General features: G+C 45.5%; 1 protein-coding gene across 1 annotated transcript in view; it reads right to left on the bottom strand.

Annotated features, from left to right (window-relative positions):
- kcnh8 (potassium voltage-gated channel, subfamily H (eag-related), member 8) overlaps positions 1-24,132 on the bottom strand; it is a 385,025-nt gene that overhangs the window by 198,484 nt on the left and 162,409 nt on the right. The window contains exon 3 of the mRNA XM_068006186.1: positions 21,439-21,567. Within this exon, the coding sequence (XP_067862287.1) occupies positions 21,439-21,567 (129 nt within the window). The remainder of the gene's footprint in view (positions 1-21,438; positions 21,568-24,132) is intronic.

The following is a 24,132-nucleotide window of genomic DNA, read 5'->3' as shown; positions in this document are numbered from 1 at the left end:
TGTTCTTGCGGGCAAACATGCTGTCTGGTAAACTTGTTCAGAGGCGAGGGGGAATGGCTGGTAGACACCCCTGATTGGAGGAGGGAGGGTTGGCAAGCATGGACCGCGGGGTGGAGGTGGCTGGTAAACACACCGGCCATGATTTTAGCATAGCGGTGGGAACTCAGCGGGTGGGGAAATAGTTGCTTGGGAAACCCAGAAATAATTTGAGTGCATCGGATTGAGTGATTGCAACTCAATTGAAGGCACTTAATTTTACTTCTGGGTTTCGTGTCTCCAAGCTGCGCATTGGGCATACTGCGCACCCGAATGACATGATGTGAACTCCACTATTTAAAGGGCCAATGCAAAAATGGATTTTGAAGGAGAAAGGAAGAAGCATTGAGATGGAAGAGCATAGAGCAAAGGCAGCACCCAGGTTCACCGATGTATCCCTTGAGGTTCCACTGGCTGGTGTGCGAACCAGGATTGAGGTGATGTATCCAGCTGATGGGAGGTGCTGTATCCAGCTGATAGGAGGAAGAAACCTGATTCTGCCACTAAGAAGGTGTGGCTGGAGGTAGCAGAGGAGGTGAGCAGCAGGAGCACAGTGTCCAGATCTTGGATGCGGTGTAGGAAGCATTTTAATGATCCAACCAGGTTAGGAAAAGTGAGTATATTTGCTGATTCACCCACACCCTGTGTTGTTCAACACTCTCCTTCCTTGTCACTATGTGTTGGCATGCCTACGCCATCACATAACTCCTCACACCCACTTAAGTTTCAGTAGCAACCATCCTTCATTTTTTATGCACTTCCTTAACTGCCTATTTATTCACCCACCACTGCCATTCACCCCAATCCTGATGCAGTGTGATGTATCTGTCTGATAGTCACCCTCTGCTGCATCTCTTTCCTGGTCAGCCTCATCGAAGCAATGCATTCATAGGGAGAATACGTCACCTTCAGTCACTCACAGGTCTATTGTTTGTCCCCTTGAAGAAGAGAACGCAAAACGCAAGGGAGAGGACCAGAACTGGAGGTGGTCCACCACAAATAGTGGAGCTGACAGATGTAGAGGAGGAGGCGATGGAAATAAGTGGGACAGTTGCACGTTGGAGATGGAGAGACTGGCAACCTGCAGATGGCTGGTGACAGACCTTTAGCATCTTTCACACACATGCCATGTAGGCATCAAGTCTGTCAGTACTTTGGAAAAGAAACAACAGCAGCAACAGCAGGGGGCTGGATTCATGGGGGGAGCGGGGAGAGTGTTCTTGCGGGCAAACATGCTGTCTGGTAAACTTGTTCAGAGGCGAGGGGGAATGGCTGGTAGACACCCCTGATTGGAGGAGGGAGGGTTGGCAAGCATGGACCGTGGGGTGGAGGTGGCTGGTAAACACACCGGCCATGATTTTAGCATGGCAGTGGGAACTCAGCGGGTGGGGAAATAGTTGCTTGGGAAACCCAGAAATAATTTGAGTGCATCGGATTGAGTGATCGGACAGACCTTTAGCATCTTTCACACACATGGTGAATTGATTTTATCAATGAGTGAACTGTTCCAGACCACAGTATGGTCATTGAAAAGATTGTCACTTTTCCGATGAATGATTAATATCACTTTCTGTTGACTTCCAGGGCCTTCATGCCTTCAAGAGGAATCTGCCGAAATGGAAGAAAGTGATTCCTCAGAGGATCTCATTCCTTCTGAGGATGTACTGTCACATGACATACAGCCATGCACCAGCGCAGATACTCACACCTCAGTGGGTCCTGTTAGACAGTTAGTTGGGTTTTCACATGGTGATTCACCACTCACAAGGGAGCATGAGCAGACACTGGTGGCACGCTGTGGAGAGTCCGCATCAAAGGGTGTACCCCTCTCCAAGCTCTGCTCAGCTGGACACACATGCTGAACCACAGGGGCCATCGTTGAGAATGAGAATGATAGAGGTACAGTTGCGAATATGCCACGCACACGCTCCACAATAGCGGAGAAGATGGAGCAGTCCAACTCCATCGCCAGAGGATCGTTGGCGCAGGTAAGTGTGAGAATGTCTGCAATGGAGAGAATGGTAGACTCCATTGAGCTTCAAGCACGGATCTCAAATGAGCCCATGCAGGCCATGACAACAGCTGTGCAGATTATGGATGCCAACATGACTGCTGCCTTAAGTAGGCTGACAGATACCTTACAACGCGGCATACCTGCTCATCAACCTGCTGTCCAGCAGAGTGGTGGGTGTGATGCTAAGCTGGCCTGGGAGAGGGATGATGACGAAAGGGGACATAGAAGTGGTGACTCCACTCAAAGCGCTCCCAGGTCTCACCCGTTGCCCCCCCCCACCAATCAACCAGTACCCGCAATGCTGCCTCCTCTCCCGATGGCCGAATCTGCCCCTGCATAGGTGCAGGTGGAGCAGTCTTTGGCAGGGCCCTCACGGGCTCCGAAGCCCAGAGGTCGTAGGCCTGGAACATCTCAGCAGTCAGGGCAGGGATCTAAGCAACCTGCCAATACCTCTGCTGAAGCCACAGGGGATGCACCACGTGAAATGCTACAAAGAGAAAGGCTAAGCAATTGTAGTTCACCAAGGGTATGCACAAGGGTGTGTGACAAGATGTCATGTTGTTCATTTATATATTTTGTTTGTTATGGCACATTAAATTTAATGATTATCACCACTGCCACATCTTGGCCATTATTACATCCCAGATGTGAATTCGCCCTTTCATTTGCTTCATCATATGAATTCCAAGACATGACGCCACCCATTGGGCGGGTGCGCAATGGGTGTATGCGTGGTTGAAGGACAGTTTTGTGCAAAGAGGGAGCGGGGGAGATTGGTGGTGGCGGTTGTTCCAGGCGGCCTGAGTAACCCAAAGTCTTCAATTTGCATATCTCATTATTAGAACCTGACATCACGGGCAGCAATGTGTGCCTCCACTCTGGCAATGGGATCCCCATCTTCATTTTCCTCTTCACCATCCTCCTCCTCTTCTTCAATGTTGCCGCCAGATGAGGATGCTTGATGAGTGCATTCGCCCTCCTCCACCTGTAATGCTCTCTGCTGAGCTATGTTGTACAGGACGCAGCACATGACGATTATTCTGCACATACTCGCTGGCGAGTACTGAAGGGCTCCCCCAAATCTATCCAAGTTCCTGAAACGCATCTTCAGCATTTCTATGGCTTGCTCAATGATAGACCTGGTGGTGATGTGGCTCTGGTTGTATTGCTGCTGTGCCTCATTGGTGGGGTTTTTCACAGGTGCCATGAGCCATGTCTGTAGGGGGTATCCCTTGTCTACAAGGAGCCAGCCCTTAAATCTGTCTTCTGTGTGGAAGAGGTCTGGGATGTTGGACTCACGCAAAATAAATGAATCGTGGCAGCTGCCAGGGAATGTGGCATACACCTGCAAAAACCTCTTCCGGTGGTCGCAAACCAGCTGCACATTGATGGAGTGATATCTCTTTCGGTTTATGAACAGTCCTGGCTCACGTAGAGGTCCTCGGATTGCTACATGTGTGCAATCAATTGCGCCCTGCACCCATGGGAAGCCAGCCAAAGAATTGAAACCCACCGTCCTCAGTCTGGCTGATGTTGTCACAGGAGAAATTCACGTAGTTGGATGCCCTGGCAAATAAGCCATCCATGACCTGTCATATATACTTATGTGCAGACGGCTGACACACCCTGGAGACGTCACCAGTGGGGCCCTGGAAGGATCTGGAGGTGGATAAATTAAGGGCAATGATGACTTTAACTGCGACGGACAATGCGTGGCCACCAGGTCCAGCTGGGAGCAGCTCTTCCTGAAGGATGCTGCAAATGTCAACAACCACCTGCTGTCTCAATCTCAGCCTGCTTAGGCACTGTTCCTCAGTGAGATCCAGGAAACTCATCCTCTGTCTGTAGACTCTCTCATGTGGGTAGTGCCTCCTGCAACCACGGCCCCTCCTTTGGTCTGCTCTCTGCTCTTCTCCAGGTCCACGTTGCACACCTCTGTCTTGTGTAACTGCAGATCCCAGAACTGCACGACATGCCTGCTGCAGATGTTGATGTTCCTCCTTCTCAGATGTACCCCCCCCCATCCTGAACTTGTATGTTTGAGGGGCTCCAAAATGTTGGTAAATTTGTCTGAACACAAGAATTCTCAGTCTCAACAAAGAACTCTCAGACAAACTTTTGCCTGAGGGAACTGAGAGACCAGCCGTAATGCTTGAGCTTTTATTGTGATGTGTCAATCACAGGTTTAAAGAGCCAAGTCAACTTGTGTATGAATCTCACCTCAGTTTCACAGGCGCATTTGAGAAGCCAGGGGAAACCCGTGGAGGTAAGCTTAAATTTGCGTGCATCCTAACGCGCCTGGATTAAACCCAGAAGGGGGCGCGTTGGAACCGGGATCCGGTCCCTCTCCAAAAAGCAACTACTTTTATTGCCCACCCGCCCCTAACCCACCTGTTCTTGGGGGTTAAAATTACCCCCACCTAGTGGGAAGGTCAGCAAAAGCAGTCATGGGTGGGGGTGGTTGGCAGATAGAGTGAGTGGAGAGGGAGCCTTTCAGTAAAGATTCTGGTAGGAGGCGACTGGTAAAGATGCTTTGTTGGAATAAGGGGTTTGACAAAGTCATTCCGCCAGCATGCTCAGTAAAAAATTGGGGGGGGGTGGCGAGGGGGTGCTGACTAGTAGCATGCTCAGTAAAAAGGGGCTGACCGGTAAGCATGTTCAGTGGGGTGGTGGGGAAGCTGCTCGTAAACAATTTGGGAGGAAGCTGGTCAACAAATACATTTAATGGAGGGGGGGGGGAAGGTAAACATGATCTGTGGGGAAGGGATTGGCTGGCAGAAACACTCGGGGAGGGGGGGGAATGGAGCAGAGGAAAATTTGGGCCAAACATGTTTCTTTTTAACATTTGAGTGCGGGCAGCTCAAAACAGCATTTTTTTAGTGCAGAAAGAGGAAGGGATTTTTGTTGTGGGGGGGTGGGGTATGTTTTAGAATTTGGAGTGGCATTGGGCTGTTTGTGCTTCTTCAGATGCCCTTTTGACGGAATGACTGATTTGAGCAGGTTCTGAGTTCTGCTGAGAAATGGGATGGAAACAAAGATTTGCCAAGTGGCATTGTTCAACAGGAAGGAAAGATTAAATAGAACTAACTGTGATTCATTTGCCATCTGTCTCTGGACGGGGTGGGGGGGGGTGGTTAAAGGGGTCTTGGGGTTCTTTGTCAGCATTGGGGGATGGGGTGGGGGTTGGTGAATGGATGCCATGCCTCACTCTGGGGGTCCCATGACTAGTTTAATAGAAGGGGTGTGGAAGGGTTTCGATGATTTGCTCAGCCAGGTTGGGTGCGGGGCAAGGGGGTATGGGGTTACTGAAATGGTTCTGATAACTTGTTCAGCTGGTGGATGTCTTGTGTTAGGAATTCTTTGGGTCCAAGTTTTATCTGACTGCTGCCCTATTTATGCCTGTAGTTGGACAAAAATTAGGGGGAAAAAAAATCAGCTGATTTACTACTGGAGGTCTGGCCATTCCCGATTTTCAGGTAGACCGCGATCTAGCAGCCAATGCTCCCACCGTAAACAGGCAGGGTTCTCGTAATAGTGGACAAGCATTGTCAGGACTCCCAAAGCCATTACTGTGTCAATCAGCACTGCCATTGCTGCTTCTTCAACCCGCCCATAAACCATCGGCGGTATAGATTGGGAGACGGCCATTACAGCACTGTTTAGCTGGATCTTTAGCTGTAGTAAGAGGAAGCTGATGCTCATTTTTTTCTTGAATCTCTTGAGTGTTTTGAGCCTTAAAGGCTTCCATCATTTCATCTCCTTACTGCTGTGTGTGCTGATAAAATTTCACCAGGGACTTTGTCCCGATTGTTGCAAATGTAACATTGACAGATTTAATTGGTTTCCCCTACACAGAATTCTTGCACCTGGTAAGAACATTATCAATGTCAGTTGCATCTTCAACTATCTCGGTAGTTTCAGTCCCTCTCTGCCAATTCTGGTAATCAGTGCAGAATTCTGGCATTTTTGGCTGTTTAATAAGATATGATACAACCCCATTGTTGCCCCATATTCTTGTAATTCTTTTGCAATTGCTTGCCATTTTGCAATTGTCTGCCATTCTAGTTTTTCTAAGAATTATGCATTTAATGGAAATAATAAAAATGACAGCTGAAAAAGAGACCATACAGCTCATTGCATCTGTGCCGGTACTGTATGTTTAACTGAAGCTTTCCTTTACCTTACCTGTTCTCCATATCCTTTGATTAAAGAATAAGCTGAGAGATCTGTAGATTTTTAATGCTTAACATTGAAATTTTTAATTTTAAATATCTTTACGCCTGATAACACAAAGCAGGTTTTACAAAGCAGGTTACAGTCAAAAGAACAATCTGAGGTAATTACATTCAACTATGTACAGAGTAAGTCCAATATCTGTCAAGTTAGCTGAAAAGGGCATGGACTATAGGAAGCTAGCTTTTTAATACTCCCTGTTTTCATTTTTATCCCCCTCCAAAACATTCTGATAGAATCACAATGAGTTACTTCTATTTTTGACACATTGCAGCATTTCTTATTGCATGCTGGTTCACAAATGGGAAAAACATCAAAGTTAAATAAATGTGTTCTTTGCTATGAGACCATCTTATGTCTACAGTTCAGCTGTCAATCATACAAACATCTAGGTCACATGGACCAGTCAGAGAATTTCCTGCATTTCATTACTGATTCAAAAATTCAATATTGATACAGACGTCGTGGTCCTTTTTGTAGTTTGTAAGTCAACTGGTGGTTGCTACAGATGTTCATGATGTGCTTTTGCCAAGTATGAGCTCCAAAAACAGTAATCTAAAGGAACACCTTTGAGACAACTTGAACTCTGATCATCCTACTGTGTGGTATTTGTGCATTGCTGTCCTCTTCCTTACTAAACTTGTAAACAATTTTACAACACCAAGTTATAGTCCAGCAATTTTATTTTAAATTCACAAGCTTTCGGAGATTTTCTCCTTCCTCAGGCAAATGTTTCAAGATCTCCTTGAAGCCTACGCATTTATACATATTGAACAATAATACATGGTGTTTACAGACTGCCCCTGCAACTGCCCGTTGCCAAGGCAATCACCGTGTTCAGACAGAGAGGTGTTACCTGCAGAACCTCCGAATACACATTCAACAAAAAAACAAACAGGGAAAAAAAACAGAGAAAAAAAAAAAAAACACAGAGAGAGGCAGAAACATCCGGAAGGCAGAGAGAGCCAGCAAATGACCCATTATATTAAAAACAGATAACATTTGTTCGCTGGTGGGGTAACGTGTAGCGTGACATGAACCCAAGATCCCGGTTGAGGCCGTCCTCATGGGTGCGGAACTTGGCTATCAATTTCTGCTCGACAATTTTGCGTTGTCGTGTGTCTCGAAGGCCGCCTTGGAGTACGCTTACCCGAAGGTCGGTGGATGAATGTCCATGACTGCTGAAGTGTTCCCCGACTGGGAGGGAACCCTCCTGTTTGGCGATTGTTGCGCGGTGTCCGTTCATCCGTTGTCGCAGCGTCTGCATGGTCTCGCCAATGTACCATGCTCTGGGGCATCCTTTCCTGCAACGTATGAGGTAGACAACGTTGGCTGAGTCACAGGAGTATGAACCATGCACCTGGTGGGTGGTGTCATCTCGTGTGATGGTGGTATCTGTGTCGATGATCTGGCATGTCTTGCAGAGGTTACCGTGGCAGGGTTGTGTGGCGTCGTGGACGCTGTTCTCTTGAAAGCTAGGTAGTTTGCTGCGAACGATGGTCTGTTTGAGGTTGGGTGGCTGTTTAAAGGCGAGTAGTGGAGGTGTGGGGATGGCCATAGCGAGGTGTTTGTCCTCATTGATGACATGTTGAAGGCTGCGGAGAACATGGCGTAGTTTCTCCGCTCCGGGGAAGTACTGGACGACAAAGGGTACTCTGTTGGTTGCGTCCCGTGTTAGTCTCCTGAGGAGGTCTATGCGATTTTTTGCTGTGGCCCGTCGGAACTGTCGATCGATGAGTCGAGCGTCATATCCCGTTCTTACTAGGGCGTCTTTCAGCGTCTGTAGGTGTCCATCGCGTTCCTCCTCGTCTGAGCAGACCCTGTGTATTCGCAGGGCCTGTCCATAGGGGATGGCCTCTTTGACGTGGTTAGGGTGGAAGCTGGAAAAGTGGAGCATCGTGAGGTTGTCCGTGGGCTTGCGGTAGAGTGAGGTGCTGAGGTGCCCGTCTTTGATGGAGATTCGTGTGTCCAAGAAAGAAACTGATTCTGAGGAGTAGTCCATGGTGAGCTTGATGGTGGGATGGAACTTGTTGATGTTATCGTGTAGTCTCTTTAGTGATTCCTTGCCGTGGGTCCATAGAAAGAAAATGTCGTCGATGTATCTGGTGTATAGTGTTGGTTGGAGGTCTTGTGCAGTGAAGAAGTCCTGCTCGAACTTGTGCATGAAAATGTTGGCGTATTGGGGTGCGAATTTGGTCCCCATGGCTGTTCCGTGTGTTTGGGTAAAGAACTGGTTATTGAAGGTGAAGACATTGTGATCCAGGATGAAGCGGATGAGTTGTAGGATGGCTTCCGGAGATTGGCTGTTGTTGGTGTTGAGTATTGATGCTGTCGCAGCGATGCCGTCATCGTGGGGGATAACGATGACGGCATCGCTGCGACAGCATCAATACTCAATACTCAATACTCAATACTTCACCTTCGATAACCAGTTCTTTACCCAAACACACGGAACAGCCATGGGGACCAAATTCGCACCCCAATACGCCAACATTTTCATGCACAAGTTCGAGCAGGACTTCTTCACTGCACAAGACCTCCAACCAACACTATACACCAGATACATCGACGACATTTTCTTTCTATGGACCCACGGCAAGGAATCACTAAAGAGACTACACGATAACATCAACAAGTTCCATCCCACCATCAAGCTCACCATGGACTACTCCTCAGAATCAGTTTCTTTCTTGGACACACGAATCTCCATCAAAGACGGGCACCTCAGCACCTCACTCTACCGCAAGCCCACGGACAACCTCACGATGCTCCACTTTTCCAGCTTCCACCCTAACCACGTCAAAGAGGCCATCCCCTATGGACAGGCCCTGCGAATACACAGGGTCTGCTCAGACGAGGAGGAACGCGATGGACACCTACAGACGCTGAAAGACGCCCTAGTAAGAACGGGATATGACGCTCGACTCATCGATCGACAGTTCCGACGGGCCACAGCAAAAAATCGCATAGACCTCCTCAGGAGACTAACACGGGACGCAACCAACAGAGTACCCTTTGTCGTCCAGTACTTCCCCGGAGCGGAGAAACTACGCCATGTTCTCCGCAGCCTTCAACATGTCATCAATGAGGACAAACACCTCGCTATGGCCATCCCCACACCTCCACTACTCGCCTTTAAACAGCCACCCAACCTCAAACAGACCATCGTTCGCAGCAAACTACCTAGCTTTCAAGAGAACAGCGTCCACGACGCCACACAACCCTGCCACGGTAACCTCTGCAAGACATGCCAGATCATCGACACAGATACCACCATCACACGAGATGACACCACCCACCAGGTGCATGGTTCATACTCCTGTGACTCAGCCAACGTTGTCTACCTCATACGTTGCAGGAAAGGATGCCCCAGAGCATGGTACATTGGCGAGACCATGCAGACGCTGCGACAACGGATGAACGGACACCGCGCAACAATCGCCAAACAGGAGGGTTCCCTCCCAGTCGGGGAACACTTCAGCAGTCATGGACATTCATCCACCGACCTTCGGGTAAGCGTACTCCAAGGCGGCCTTCGAGACACACGACAACGCAAAATTGTCGAGCAGAAATTGATAGCCAAGTTCCGCACCCATGAGGACGGCCTCAACCGGGATCTTGGGTTCATGTCACGCTACACGTTACCCCACCAGCGAACAAATGTTATCTGTTTTTAATATAATGGGTCATTTGCTGGCTCTCTCTGCCTTCCGGATGTTTCTGCCTCTCTCTGTGTTTTTTTTTTCTCTGTTTTTTTTCCCTGTTTGTTTTTTTGTTGAATGTGTATTCGGAGGTTCTGCAGGTAACACCTCTCTGTCTGAACACGGTGATTGCCTTGGCAACGGGCAGTTGCAGGGGCAGTCTGTAAACACCATGTATTATTGTTCAATATGTATAAATGCGTAGGCTTCAAGGAGATCTTGAAACATTTGCCTGAGGAAGGAGAAAATCTCCGAAAGCTTGTGAATTTAAAATAAAATTGCTGGACTATAACTTGGTGTTGTAAAATTGTTTACAATTGTCAACCCCAGTCCATCACCGGCATCTCCACATCATTACTAAACTTGCAGATTGCTTTAATGTTGTAGGTGGTGCAGTGACAGAGATCAAACTCACAGGCAAGTTTTGTTACTGATTCTCTGTTTCCATGCCACCCTATCATCTTCAGTTGTGTTTTGATAGAGAGCACATTTCTTTTTCTGTTTATAGCAAAAGTCTTCTTGAGCTGGCCAGAATTGATTTCGATGAAAAACACAAAGAACTGTACCATGTGATGCAAAACACCACATCTGTGTTACATGCCTGAACTGGAAGAACAGGAATGTACATTTGTGAACCACACTGAATATGTATAGAATTGAACATGTGGTAAATTGGCACACAGAGACAAGCAATGCTTATTTGTGTTCACATGAAAAAAGAAGGCAATAACCATTTTTAAAGCTCTAATTGTTAAATGCTGTTTAATTAAATTTTTATGTGGGCAACACTAATGTCAGTTTTCATGGTGATAAGGTCTGCTGTATTTGCTGTGCTATAAATACTTCCTTTTGTGGCATTAGTGCATGGATGAATATTTTGTCAGGAGGTGAGTTAGTCGTGCAGAAGCTTTATTGACTATAATGGATCACTGAGTGTTACTTTCACACATTAATTATTTTTGCTGCTGTAAAATAACAGTGATAGGTACTGTCAAAATAATACTATTTGATGTATATTAAACATTGTTGGTGTATTTTAGCATTGAAGTTCTGCATCATGAAATGTCCTTTTTATGGGCACTGCCATCACAAACAACAAAAGACATTTTTAATGCTAACAGTCACAAGGCCGTGATGATATCACGTGAAACAAAAGGGTCAATATTCCTCCGGATGGTAAAAGGAAAAAATTAGCTTTTAGACAATTTTAATAAAATAGGTGACAAAACTGCAGGAACGCACAACATTCCAGTGTTGAGTGTGAGAAATGTGGGCCTAGAAATTGGTGTTGCACCCACCTAATGAGGCTGGTGGTAGGACCACGGGTAATTGGTCCCCCGGCCTCATTTGTTTATTACCGGCGAGCTGCGGGCATCAGTCGTGGCCCCAGAGGCAGTTCGCGCGCGGTCCCAGGAGATACAAAGATCGACTGGCTTGGACACCAGCTGAGGTTGTAAGTAGAGTCCAGCAGGGCAGGCAACAGGCAGTGGCCTGCAAATGTAATGTGGAGCTCCTCCTGGCTCCACAATAAGGTCGGTAAAAAAATGAAAACTTACCTTTCTGGAGGCAGCATCCAGCAGTCCCTTTAAGGATTGCTAGTTTAGCCGCCATGTGCCTGAGAATACCAACCTCAGCATACAATCGCAAATGCATTTTGCAGAAGGGGCCTCAGAGAGGCGTTAGATCCCCTATTTGTAAATGCGAAGGGGCTAATGCTTGTCTGAGTCACGGGCCCTGGATGCCAAAACAGGAGCCTTAACCAATATGGTAGTTGGTGCAGAATGAATGCGCGCATGCACGCTGCCCACCACAAATTTCTACACAGTGATTTAATTAGCAGTAATAAGAAAGTATCAGCCAGTCACACCACACCTGCAATAACAGGGAGGGGCCGGAAATAAAGGTTCTAAATTGGGGGAAGGCCGATTTTAATAGGATAAGGCAGGATCTGGCCAAAATGGACTGGGATCAGCTGCTTGTAGGAAAATCCGCATCGGAGCAATGGGAGTCTTTCAGAAGGGAGATTGAGACCATACAATGGCAACATGTTCCCGTAAAGGTCAAGGGTGGTTCCAAGAACTCCAGGGAACCTTGGATGTCAGGGGATATACGAGAATGGATTAGGAAAAAAAGGAGGGCTTTTGGCAGATACAAAAGGCTAAAGACGGAGGAAGCCCTAGAGGAGTACAAAAAGTGCAGGGGGATACTTAAAAAAGAAATTAGGAGATCAAGGAGGGGCCATGAAATAACACTGGCGAGCAAAATAAAGGAAAATCCTAAGATGTTTTATAAGTATATTAAGGGTAAGAGGATGACTAGGGAAAAAATAGGGCCCATTAGGGACAAAAATGGCAATCTGTGTGTGGAGCCGGCAGATGTAGGAGGGGTTCTAAATGAATTTTTTGCATCTGTTTTCACTATGGAGAAGGACGATGTAGACATAGAAATACGGCAGGGGGACTGTGATATACTCGAACATATTAACATCGAGCGGGAGGAGGTATTGGCGGTTTTAGCAGGCCTAAAAATGGATAAATCCCCAGGCCCGGACGAAATGTATCCCAGGCTACTGTGTGAGGCAAAGGAGGAGATTGCGGGGGCTCTGACACATATATTCAGAACCTCTCTGGCCACAGGGGATGTGCCAGAGGACTGGAGAACCGCTAATGTAATACCATTATTCAAGAAGGGGAGTAGGGAAAAACCGGGGAACTACAGGCCAGTGAGCCTAACATCAGTGGTAGGAAAATTATTGGAAAAAATTCTGAAGGACAAAATTAGTCTCCACTTGGAGAAGCAAGGATTAATCAGGGATAGTCAACATGGCTTTGTCAAGGGAAGATCATGTCTGACTAATTTGATTGAATTTTTTGAGGGGGTGACTAGACGTGTGGATGAGGGTAACGCAGTGGATGTGGTATACATGGATTTCAGTAAGGCCTTCAATAAAGTCCCCCACAGGAGACTGGTCAAGAAGGTACGAGCCCATGGAATCCAGGGTGCCTTGGCACTTTGGATACAAAACTGGCTTAGTGGCAGAAGGCAGAGGGTGATGGTCGAAGGTTGTTTTTGTGACTGGAAGCCTGTGGCCAGTGGGGTACCACAGGGATCGGTGCTGGGTCCCTTGCTGTTTGTGGTCTACATTAATGACTTGGATATGAATGTAAAAGGTATGATCAGTAAGTTCGCTGATGATACAAAGATTGGTAGGGTGGTAAATAGCGAGGAGGATAGCCTCAGTCTGCAGGACGATATAGATGGGTTGGTCAGATGGGCGGAACAGTGGCAAATGGAATTTAACCCGGAAAAGTGCGAGGTGATGCACTTTGGAGGGACTAACAAGGCAAGGGAATACACAATGAATGGGAGGACCCTAGGCAAGACAGAGGGTCAGAGGGATCTTGGTGTGCAAGTTCACAGATCCCTGAAGGCGGCGGAACAGGTAGATAAGGTGGTAAAGAAGGCATATGGGATACTTGCCTTTATTAGCCGAGGCATAGAATATAAGAGCAAGGAGGTTGTGATGGAGCTGTATAAAACACTGGTTAGGCCACAGCTGGAGTACTGTGTGCAGTTCTGGTCGCCACACTACAGGAAGGATGTGATCGCTTTGGAGAGGGTGCAGAGGAGATTCACCAGGATGTTACCAGGGCTGGAGCGCTTCAGCTATGAAGAGAGACTGGGAAGATTGGGTTTATTTTCCTTGGAGCAGAGGAGGCTGAGGGGGGACATGATTGAGGTGTACAAAATTATGAGGGGCACAGATAGGATGGATACTAAGGAGCTTTTTCCCTTTGTTGAGGGTTCTATAACAAGGGGACATAGATTCAAGGTAAAAGGCGGGAGGTTTAGAGGGGATTTGAGAAAGAACTTTTTCACCCAGAGGGTGGTTGGAGTCTGGAACTCACTGCCTGAAAGGGTTGTGGAGGCAGGAACCCTCACAACATTCAAGAAGCATTTGGATGAGCACTTGAAATGCCATAGCATACAAGGCTACGGACCAAATGCTGGAATATGGGATTAGAGTAGATAGGGCTGATGGCCGGCGCGGACACGATGGGCCGAAGGGCCTCTATCCGTGCTGTATAACTCTATGACTCTATGACTCTAATGATCCTTCCCTGCATCTGAAGCAGTGAACGAACCACTTTACTCTTCTAAATTTTTGAGAAGTCTGAGAGTGTGGCCTAAACCAGAAGCAGTGCAAAACCAGTTTTAGCAACAAGATTCCGCATGTCTTGGAAAACACCATCATGGTGCATTACAAACATATTTTCTGTATTTGCATTTTGTGTATTTGTGTGGCTTCCTACTGGAATTTCTCAATTTCTATGGAAATTAGGGACTGTAAAGGAGATCTACGCATGGAGGCAGAGGGGATGGCCGAGGTACTAAATGAGTACTTTGCATCTGTCATTACCAAGGAAGAAGATGCTGCCAGAGTCTCAGTAAAGGAAGATATAGTTGAGATACTGGATGGGCTAAAAATTGATAAAGTAGAGGTACAAGAAAGGCTAGCTGTACTTAAAGTTGATAAGTCACCCGGTCTGGGTGGGATGCATCCTAGGTTGCTGGGGGAAGTAATGGTGGAAATTGCGGAGGTACTGGCCATAATTTTCCAAACATCCATAGATACGGGGATGGTGCCAGAGGACTGGAGAATTGCAAATATTACACCTTTGTTCAAAAAAGGGTTAAAGGATAAACCCAGCAACTATAGGCCAGTCAGTTTAACCTCGGTGGTGGGGAAACATTTCGAAACGATAATCAAGGTCGGTATTAACAGTCACTTGGACAAGTGTGGAATGATATGGGAAAGCCAGCATGGATTTGTTAAAGGCAAATCGTGTTTAACTAACCTGATAGTTTTTTAATGAGGTAACAGAGAGGTTAGATGGGGGCAATGCAGTTGAAGTGTACGTGGACTTTCAAAAGGCGTTTGATAAAGTGCTGCACGGTAGGCTTATCATCAAGATTGCAGCCCATTGAATAAAGGGGGCAGTAGCAACATGGATACAGAATTAGCTAAGGGACAGGAAACAGAGAGTAGTGGTGAACGGTTGTTTTTCGGATTGGAGGGAGGTATACAGTGGTGTTCCCCATAGGTCAGTGCTGGGACCATTGCTGTTCTTGATATATATTAATGACTTGGACTTGGGTGTACAGGGCACAATTTCAAAATTTGCAGATGACACAAAACTTGGAAGGGTAGTAAACAGTGAGGACGATAGTGATAGACTTCAAGAGGATATGGACAGACTGGTGGCATGGGCGGACATATGGCTGATGAAATTTAACATAGAAAAATGCGAAGTGGTACGTTTCAGTAAGAAGAACGAGGAGAGGCAATATAAACTAGAGGGCACAACTCTAAAAGGAGCACAGAAACAGAGAGGTCTGGGGGTATATGTGCACAAATCATTGAAGGTGGCAGGGCAAGTTGAGAAAGTGGTAAAAAAAGCATACAGGATCCTGGGCTTTATAAATAGAGGCATAGAGTACAAAAGTATGGAAGTCACGATGAACCTTTATAAAACACTGGTTCAACCACAACTGGAGTATTGTGTCCGTACTTTAGGAAAGATGTGAAGGCCTTAGAGAGGGTGCAGATGAGATTTACTAGAATAATTCCAGGGATGAAGGACTTTAGTTACGTGGATAGACTGGAGAACTGGAAAAGCTGGGGTTGTTCTCCTTGGAACAGAGATGGTTGCGAGGAGATTTGATAGAGGTATTCAAAATCATGAAGGGTCTAGACAGAGTAGATAGAGAGAAACTGTTCCCATTGGTGGAAGGGTCAAGAACCAGAGGACATAGATTTAAGGTGATTGGCAAAAGAACCAAAGTTGACATGAGGAAAAACTTTTTTACACAGCAAGTGGTTAGGATCTGGAATGCACTGCCCAAGGGGGTGGTGGAGACAGATTCAATCATGACCTTCAAAAGGGATCTGGATAAGTACTTGAAAGGAAAAAATGTGCAGGGCTACGTGGAAAGGGTGGGGAAGTGGGACTAGCTGGATTGCTCTTGCATAGAGCCGGCGCGGGCTCGATGGGCTGAATGGCCTCCTTCCGTGCTGTAACCTTTCTATGATTCTATGCTATAGTTTCTGCCAAAACCCCTGCTATATAGCATCTTAGTATTATGCAGCACAAAAAAGGTATTTGGAATTTTGTAGGCGGCAAACTAAATTCAATACGAGGGGGTCATCATTTATTGTTTAACCACCTGCCTCTAAATTTCATGAAGTACAGTGTAGTCCCCTTGACACCAATTGTATTCCTTTTGTCACACATACTAACTTTCCAGGAGAGGAAATAGCTTTGTTCGATAACCTCTGAAACTTGACTCAGCATTATTCATTTTCTCAAACTGTGCAGCACAGCACTCTCCACTAGACACAGTCTATAATTTTCACCTGCTCAGAAAGAAAGGACGAGAACAAGTAATATATTTTTGGAATATAATCAATTTCACATCACTGAATGCCTTAAAAGGTCAGGTGTACAGGCCTGTTATAAATGATCAATTTGAAGTTTAAAAAAAGAATAAAATGATTCAATTTAGGAAGCTTGGCAGAGATACATTGTGTTATTTTGTTGTTGACAAAAGGGAATTGTTGATCAAGTTTAAAGATACATCTAGCCGTATTGATGACAGTGCATGGAATTGGAGGTAACCTATTGACATGAGTAGGGAATTGGTTAGGAGGTAGGAGACAGAGAGTAGGGATAATGGGTATGTACTCAAATTGGCAGGATGAGACTAGTGGTGTCCCCCAGGGATCTGTACTGGGGCCTCAGCTTTTCACTATATTTATAAATGACTTAGACAAAGGAATAGAGAGCCATATATCCAAGTTTGCTGACAACATTAAGTTAGGTGGCACAGTGAATAGTATAGATGAGAGCAGAAAATTGCAAAGGAACATTGATAGATTAAGTGAGTGGGTAAAATTGTGGCAGATGGAGTTTGATGTGGGGAACTGTGAAGTCATCCACTTTGGACCTAAGAAAGATAGATCAGAGTATTTTCTAAATGGTGAGAAGCTGGAAACTGTGGAAGAGCGGGCGATTTAGGGGTCCATGTACAGAAATCACTAAAAGCCAATAGACAGGTACAAAGTATAATTAAAAAGGCGAGTGGAATGTTGGCCTTTATTTCATGGGGCCTGGAATACAAAAGGGGTAGAAGTTATGTTACATTTATCAAAAGCTCTGGTTAGATCCTATCTGGAGTATTACATTCAGTTCTGGGCACCACACCTCAGGAAGGATATATCAGCCTTGGAGGGGGTGCAGTGGAGATTCACCAGAATGATACCTGGGCTAAAAGGGTTAAATTATGAGGCAGGTTGCATAGACTAGTTTTATATTCCCTTGAATATAGAAGATTAAGTGGTGATCTAATTGAGGTGTTTAAGATGATTAAAGGATTTGATAGGGTCGATAGAGGGAAACTATTTCCTCTGGTGGGGGAGTCCAGAACAAGGGGGCATAACCTTAAAATTAGAGCTCGGCCATTCAGGGATGATGTCAGGAAGCACTTCTTCTCACAAAAGGTAGTGGAAATCTGGAACTCCCCCAAAGCTGTTAAGGCTAAGTCAATGGAAAGTTTCAAAACTGATACTGCTAGATTTTTGTTAGATAAGGGTATTAAGGATGACGGAACCAAGGCAGATAAATGGAGTTACGATACAGATCAGTCATGATCTAATTGAGTGGCAGAACAAGCTCGAGGGGCTGAATGGCCTACTCTTGGGAGGACTGAAAGGTAGATGGGGTAGGTGGGCCACCTATCTGAAGGCCCCAGTTGAAATGGCAGCAAGTAGAATGATGGCAGGAATACAGCAACGAGTTCTGCACCCCAATTTGGAATGTGTTACCACTCTGTTCCTGACTGAAAATGGGAATGAAAATCGAGGTCATGCTAGCTAACATTGTAAGTGGTTCCCTCTCCTTAGGTACTGTCTCCTTTCCTTTCAAAGCCACTGTCATCACTTCCCTCCTCAAAGAAGGAACACTTTTGAACCCTCTATCCTTTCAAACTACTGTCCATTTCTAACCTCCCTTACCTCTCAAGTCCCTTAATGTGTTGTCATCTCCCAGACCCATGCCCATATTTCCCACAACTCTATTTCAATCTCTCTAATCAGTGTTTCCATCCCTGCAAAGCACCGAAACAGACATAACAAAAGACACAAATGGCATCCTCTGTGACTGTGACGATGGTGCATGAACCCTCCTTATCCTCATCCTCCTGGACCTCTCATCAACCTTTGACCACACCATTCTCCTCCAACATCTCTCCTCCGTTGTCCACCTCAGTGGGACTGCTCTTGCTTGATTCTTTTCTTACCTATGTGAATACAGCCAGTACACCCCTAGCAACAGCTTCTCTTCACATCCCTGCACCATTATCTTTGAAAGTCCCCCAAGCATCTATCCTTGGCCCACCCCTTTCCTCATCTACATCCTGCCCCTTGGCACCATCATCCAGAGATGGGGCCAGCTTCCACATATACACTGATGACACCCAGCGCTACCTCTCCATTGTCTCTCTGTCTGTGTGTTGTCAGATTTCAAGTCTTGGATGAGCTGCAATTTCCTCCAGCTAAACATTGGGAAAACCGAAGCCATCATCGTCAGTCCCTGCTACAAACTCTACACCCTTGCTACCGATTCCATCCCTGCTCCCGCTAGTGACTCAGGATGAACTAGACTGCTCACAACCTTGACATCCTTTTTGACCCCGAGCTGAGCTTCTGACCCCATATCCTCTCCATCAAATAGACTGCCTACCTCCACCTCCATAACATCTCCCGCCTCTGCCCCTACCTCAGCCCATCAGCTGCGGAAAGCCTCATAAAAACCTTGAAATGCCACCAGTCTCCCTCCGTAATGCTGTCAGGAATTCAATGGAAATGCCAGAAAAATTACATAAATAGTTGTTTCAGCCATTGACACGTTTTTCTGGGGCTTTCTTAGTCCCTTGCTAGAGTTACAATGGGAGATCAGTGGTAACCGTATGAAATTTCAGCGCCTTTATGTCTGTGTGCACTCCCTGTCTACAAAGCCTTACTTTCCGTTGTCGCATTTTTGCCATATTTTTGTGTCAACTTTACCATTATAAATTCCTATGTGCACATTTATAAAGCAAACTGCCTTAGTTTTACATCTTCCAGCTCCTTAGCCTATACTGCAGAGAAAATCCTAAGGCGTGATTTTAGCCCGGAGCCGGGAAAGGGGCGGCGGGGGGGGGGGGGGGGGGGGGGGGTGGAATGCCTGATGGGAAATTCAGAAGTATGGGTTTCTCAGACCTCCTTAAAATTTTGACCCAAGGACGTTGTTTTTTCCTTTTTTGACAGTTTTTCGCCTGACAGGCCAGCTTGATTCACAGGCTGGCTCTCAGTCGGATGGGAGAAGAGCCAGGAAGAGGATGTGATCAGGTAAGTGTTAGATTGGAGGGGGGAGGGGGTCATGGGGGGAGGGGCGGGTGTCACTGGGAGGCTCAGGGGTCATCGGGGGGCTGTCGGTCATCGGGGGATGGCGGTCAGTCATCGGGGGGCTGGTTAGTCATTGGAGGGGGTCAGATATTGGGAGGAGGTCAGTCATCAGAGGAGGGTCAGTCATCATGGGGGCCAGTCATCGGGGGTTCAGGGTCGGGGGTCATCGTGGGGTCTGAGATCTTGGGGAGGGGGGTCGGAGATAGTAGGAAGGGTCGGAGATCGGGAGGGTGGAAGGGTCACTGCAGATAGGCTTATTGGGCCTGGGGGAAGCCCTCCTGCTCCTCCAGGCCCACAAGCTGTGCTATAAAGGCACTTACCTGCATTTTCGGGCCTTCTCGCCTCCTCTCATGCGGCGTGAAGGAGAAGGCCCTGGAATCCCGGCCCCCGGGGTCTAAAATCAAAAAAGCTTTGAAAATGGAGGCCCACAGCCTCCCCTTAAGCTCTCTTAATGCCCGACCCACCTCCTGTGAGCGTCCCACCCCCGTGAAAACCAGAAATGGGCAGGTTGGAGATGGGTTGGGGGTGGGTTTTAGATTTTTGCAATTGTTACTGCCCCCCACCACCAACCCACCCGTTTTTCCAGGCTAAATTCATGCCCCTTCTCTCCAACTAACTCTACTTCTATGTTTTTCAAACCACCATCGATTTTACTCTTTAACTATAAATTAAACATTGAATAAAAGTAAGGACAGCATGTATGATGTTAAAATGGGGGCTGAATTATGCCTGCATGCTTTGGTCTAATTATCCTGCACCTTTAACCCTGCTTCACCTGAAGACTGTCTTGGTCTTGGATCTCTGTGTGCAGCCCCACTGGAAATCAACTACTAATATTATAAAATCAGTGTGACAGCACAATTCCTCTTTGCCACACTACATCTCCTGTATCCCCTATCAGCATCATAGCTTTTGATTTGCTTACACTTTGACACCACCCTTTCTGATTCACTCAAATTTCATAATCAACAAATCACAATTGAACACTACAAAATGCAATGAAAATCGAAAAAAAACCTGAACCAGCCAAATCTCTCTTAAAAGTAAAGTTCAAAATCCTTTCAGCTTCCATTTCCCCAGTAAATGAAATTTCTAATGCCCAAAATAAAGTTTGTAACATAATAAATACACAGAAATGACATATATCACAAAAACATTATTAAACTTATCTATAACATTGTCTTTTCTGTCCTTCAGTACCATCACTAATGTTTTTGTTAGGAGGCCCCAGCCATTCTCCAAAGCCTGAGGTTTGGGTTAACATTATTCCCACAGCTGTCACGCTACGAACTAATAATAGCTACCAACTAAACCTGCGTATGTCATTTCCAGAATACCACCTCCTCAGCATTGACAGTATCGAGAATATCCCAGTGTGAATTGGTATGATTCTCTTAATCTAACTTCAGCATATCTTTATCAAGCTGTAACAATATTTGTCCATTTGTTTGTCTAATTTAGTTGAAAACCAAATGCATTAATATAATAATAGCATACTCCATGAAGAAAGTCAATAAGAAACAGGAGGCTGGGATATTTTAAACATCTTCTTGTTAATCTGGGCATCTAGGCAAAATATTGATTTTAGCAAAAAATCAAACCTGCAAATGCTGAACAGCATTGAATTTAGAAACAATAACAAATTACACGTTGGGTTAGATAGGTAGGTGCACAGGAAATCTATTTTATATGTACACAGCAGAAGTGAAGGATTTGAAAACAATTAACTTAGATTTGACATAATTTCTGAGTGCCATATACTTTGTACTATTTGGATGACAATACCTGAAAATAAACTAAACAGCAAATAACAGATTATTCACAATGTCAATTTTCTTTTTTGGCAAAGTTATTAATTATTGCATTTCACACTGAAACGGTGGCAATAAAAAGAATCACATCCCACTGCTTCCAATAACTAAAGAAAAGATTCATGATCAAACACTGACCTTTTTTATCCTCCTGGGCAATTTTCACTTTGGTAACAGTGATGTCTTTGAAGGATGCCAAAAAAAGAACTACATCCCCTTTCTCATTTTTAATTGGCACAACATCAAGTAGGCACCAGAATGAATTACCTGTAAAGATCAATCAGAAAATTTGTCATTATATGCTACATTCAGTAACATAACTTCAACTTCATATGAATTACAAAGAAATTACATAAGGCAAACAAACATTTACAAAGATTATGGAACAGAGCATTTTATTTTAGCTAACCTTTAGCTGGCGCAACTTTTTGCATAGTTTATACTTATTAATAATATTTTCAAAGGATATTCTGCGGCGAATGACTCACCTCCTGACTCCCCAAAGCCTTTCCACCATCTACAAGGCACAAGTCAGGAGTGTAATGGAATACTCTCCACTTGCTTGGATGAGTGCAGCTCCAACAACACTCAAGAAGTTCAACGCCATCCAGGACAAAGCAGCCCACTTGATTGGTACCACATCCACCACCCTAAACATTCACTCCCTCACCACCGGCGCACCATGGCTGCAATGTGTACCATCTACAGGATATACTGCAGCAACTCGCCAAGGCTTCTTCGACAGCACCTCCCAAACCCGCGACCTCTACCACCTAGAAGGACAAGGGCAACAGGCACATGGGAACAACAGCATCTGCACGTTCCCCTCCAAGTCACACACCATCCCGACTTGGAAATATATCGACGTTCCTTCATCGTCGCTGGGTCAAAATCCTGGAACGCCCTACCTAACAGCACTGTGGGAGAACCTTCACCACATGGACAGCTGCGGTTCAAGAAGGCGGCTCAGCACCACCTTCTCAAGGGCAATTAGGGATGGGCAATAAATGCTGGCCTCGCCAATGACGCTCTCATCCCAAGAAAGAATAAAAAAAATAGAATCCTTCATTTTCTCCCAAGACACCTTCATCTCCATGGGCCTTGGTGACTGTAGGTAGGAGGGCAGGTGGCTGACCTCCATTAGGAGATGTTTGAGAATAGCCCGGTGATGACCCATTTTAGCAACGTGTGGAGGTTTAATTCTCAATATTTAGTACCAATAATGCTCGATCAATTGTTACTTGCGGAGACTGTTAAATTTAACTACTTTTTGATATTTTTCTTAAAAAAAGGAGAGAAAGCAAATCAATCACTGACCAAAATAGACTCGAACAGAAGTGCCCACATGAATGATCAGTATGTAGTTCAATTTTTCTTTCTATTTTCAGTCCTTACAGAATGCTTATCACTTTTTAGATATAGCCTTCCATTACCTGTTGTTCAGAAAAGGATATGTTCCTCAAATGACAGACTTTACCTGTACTAACTATTTTAGTAAACAATTTTACAACACCAAGTTATAGTCCAGCAATTTTATTTTAAATTCACAAGCTTTCGGAGGCTACCTCCTTCCTCAGGTGAACGAGGAGTGTTCCTCAAATGTTCCTCAGGTGTTCCTCAAATGACAGACTTTACCTGTACTAACTATTTTAGTAAACAATTTTACAACACCAAGTTATAGTCCAGCAATTTTATTTTAAATTCACAAGCTTTCGGAGGCTACCTCCTTCCTCAGGTGAACATCGTTCACCTGAGGAAGGAGGTAGCCTCCGAAAGCTTGTGAATTTAAAATAAAATTGCTGGACTATAACTTGGTGTTGTAAAATTGTTTACAATTGTCAACCCCAGTCCATCACCGGCATCTCCACATCATAACTATTTTAGGCAAGTGCTCCACAATCTGCCCAGTAAGACAGATCCACTTATCACAAAATACTCCCTCAGAGACATGGCATGGAAGATTGCTCCCAAAAACGTTGGGAGTGTGCTCTAGCTGCATCGTTTGAATTCTATTTGGACAAACGGTACAGCAAGCAATTAGGAAAGCAAATGGTATGTTAACCTTTATTGCAAGGGGGTTGGAATATAAGAGTAAGGAGGTCTTGCTGCAATTATATAGGGCTCTAGTGAGTCCAAACCTGGAGTACTATGTACAGTTTTGGTCTCCTTTATCTAAGGAAGGATATACTTGCAACGAAAGTTCATTAGATTGATTCCTGGGATGAGAGGGTTGTCCTATGAAGAGAGATTGAGTAGAATGGGCCTGTATTCTCTGGAGTTTAGAAGAATGAGAGGTGATCTCATTGAAACGTATAAAATTCTGAGAGGGCTTGACAGGGTAAATGCTGAGAGGTTGTTTCCCCTGGCTGGAGAATCTAGAACTAGGGGTCATAGTCTTAAGATAAGGGGTCAGCCATTTAATGACCGAGATGAGGGATAATTTCTTCACTCAGAGGGTTGTGAATTTTTGGAATTCTTTACCCCGGAGGGCGTGGATGCTCAGTCGTTGCGTATGTTCAAGACAGAGATCGATAGATTTTGGACACTAAGGGAATCAAGAGATATGGGGATAGGGCGGGAAAGTGAAGTTGAGATAGAAGATTAGAGATAGATGGTAGAGCAGATGAGGGGCAGTATGGCCTCCTCCTGCTCCTATTTCTTTTGTTCTTAAACTCCATAAGACAGGCATGTATGAGCAGAGAAAATAGAAATCTGAGAGTGCAGGTTCTACAGTGATTATTACACTCCACAGACTCTCTTTTATTCCATGGAACTTCAATAGAGCCCCTGCCACAGCAATGAAATGGCTCTAATCAAAGTCACAAATGACAT

This window comes from Heptranchias perlo, chromosome 2 (genome assembly GCF_035084215.1).
Source record: "Heptranchias perlo isolate sHepPer1 chromosome 2, sHepPer1.hap1, whole genome shotgun sequence".
Lineage (NCBI taxonomy): Eukaryota > Metazoa > Chordata > Chondrichthyes > Hexanchiformes > Hexanchidae > Heptranchias > Heptranchias perlo.
The sequence above is the reverse complement of the archived record's forward strand: the minus strand, read 5'-3'. Positions and strand labels throughout refer to the sequence as shown.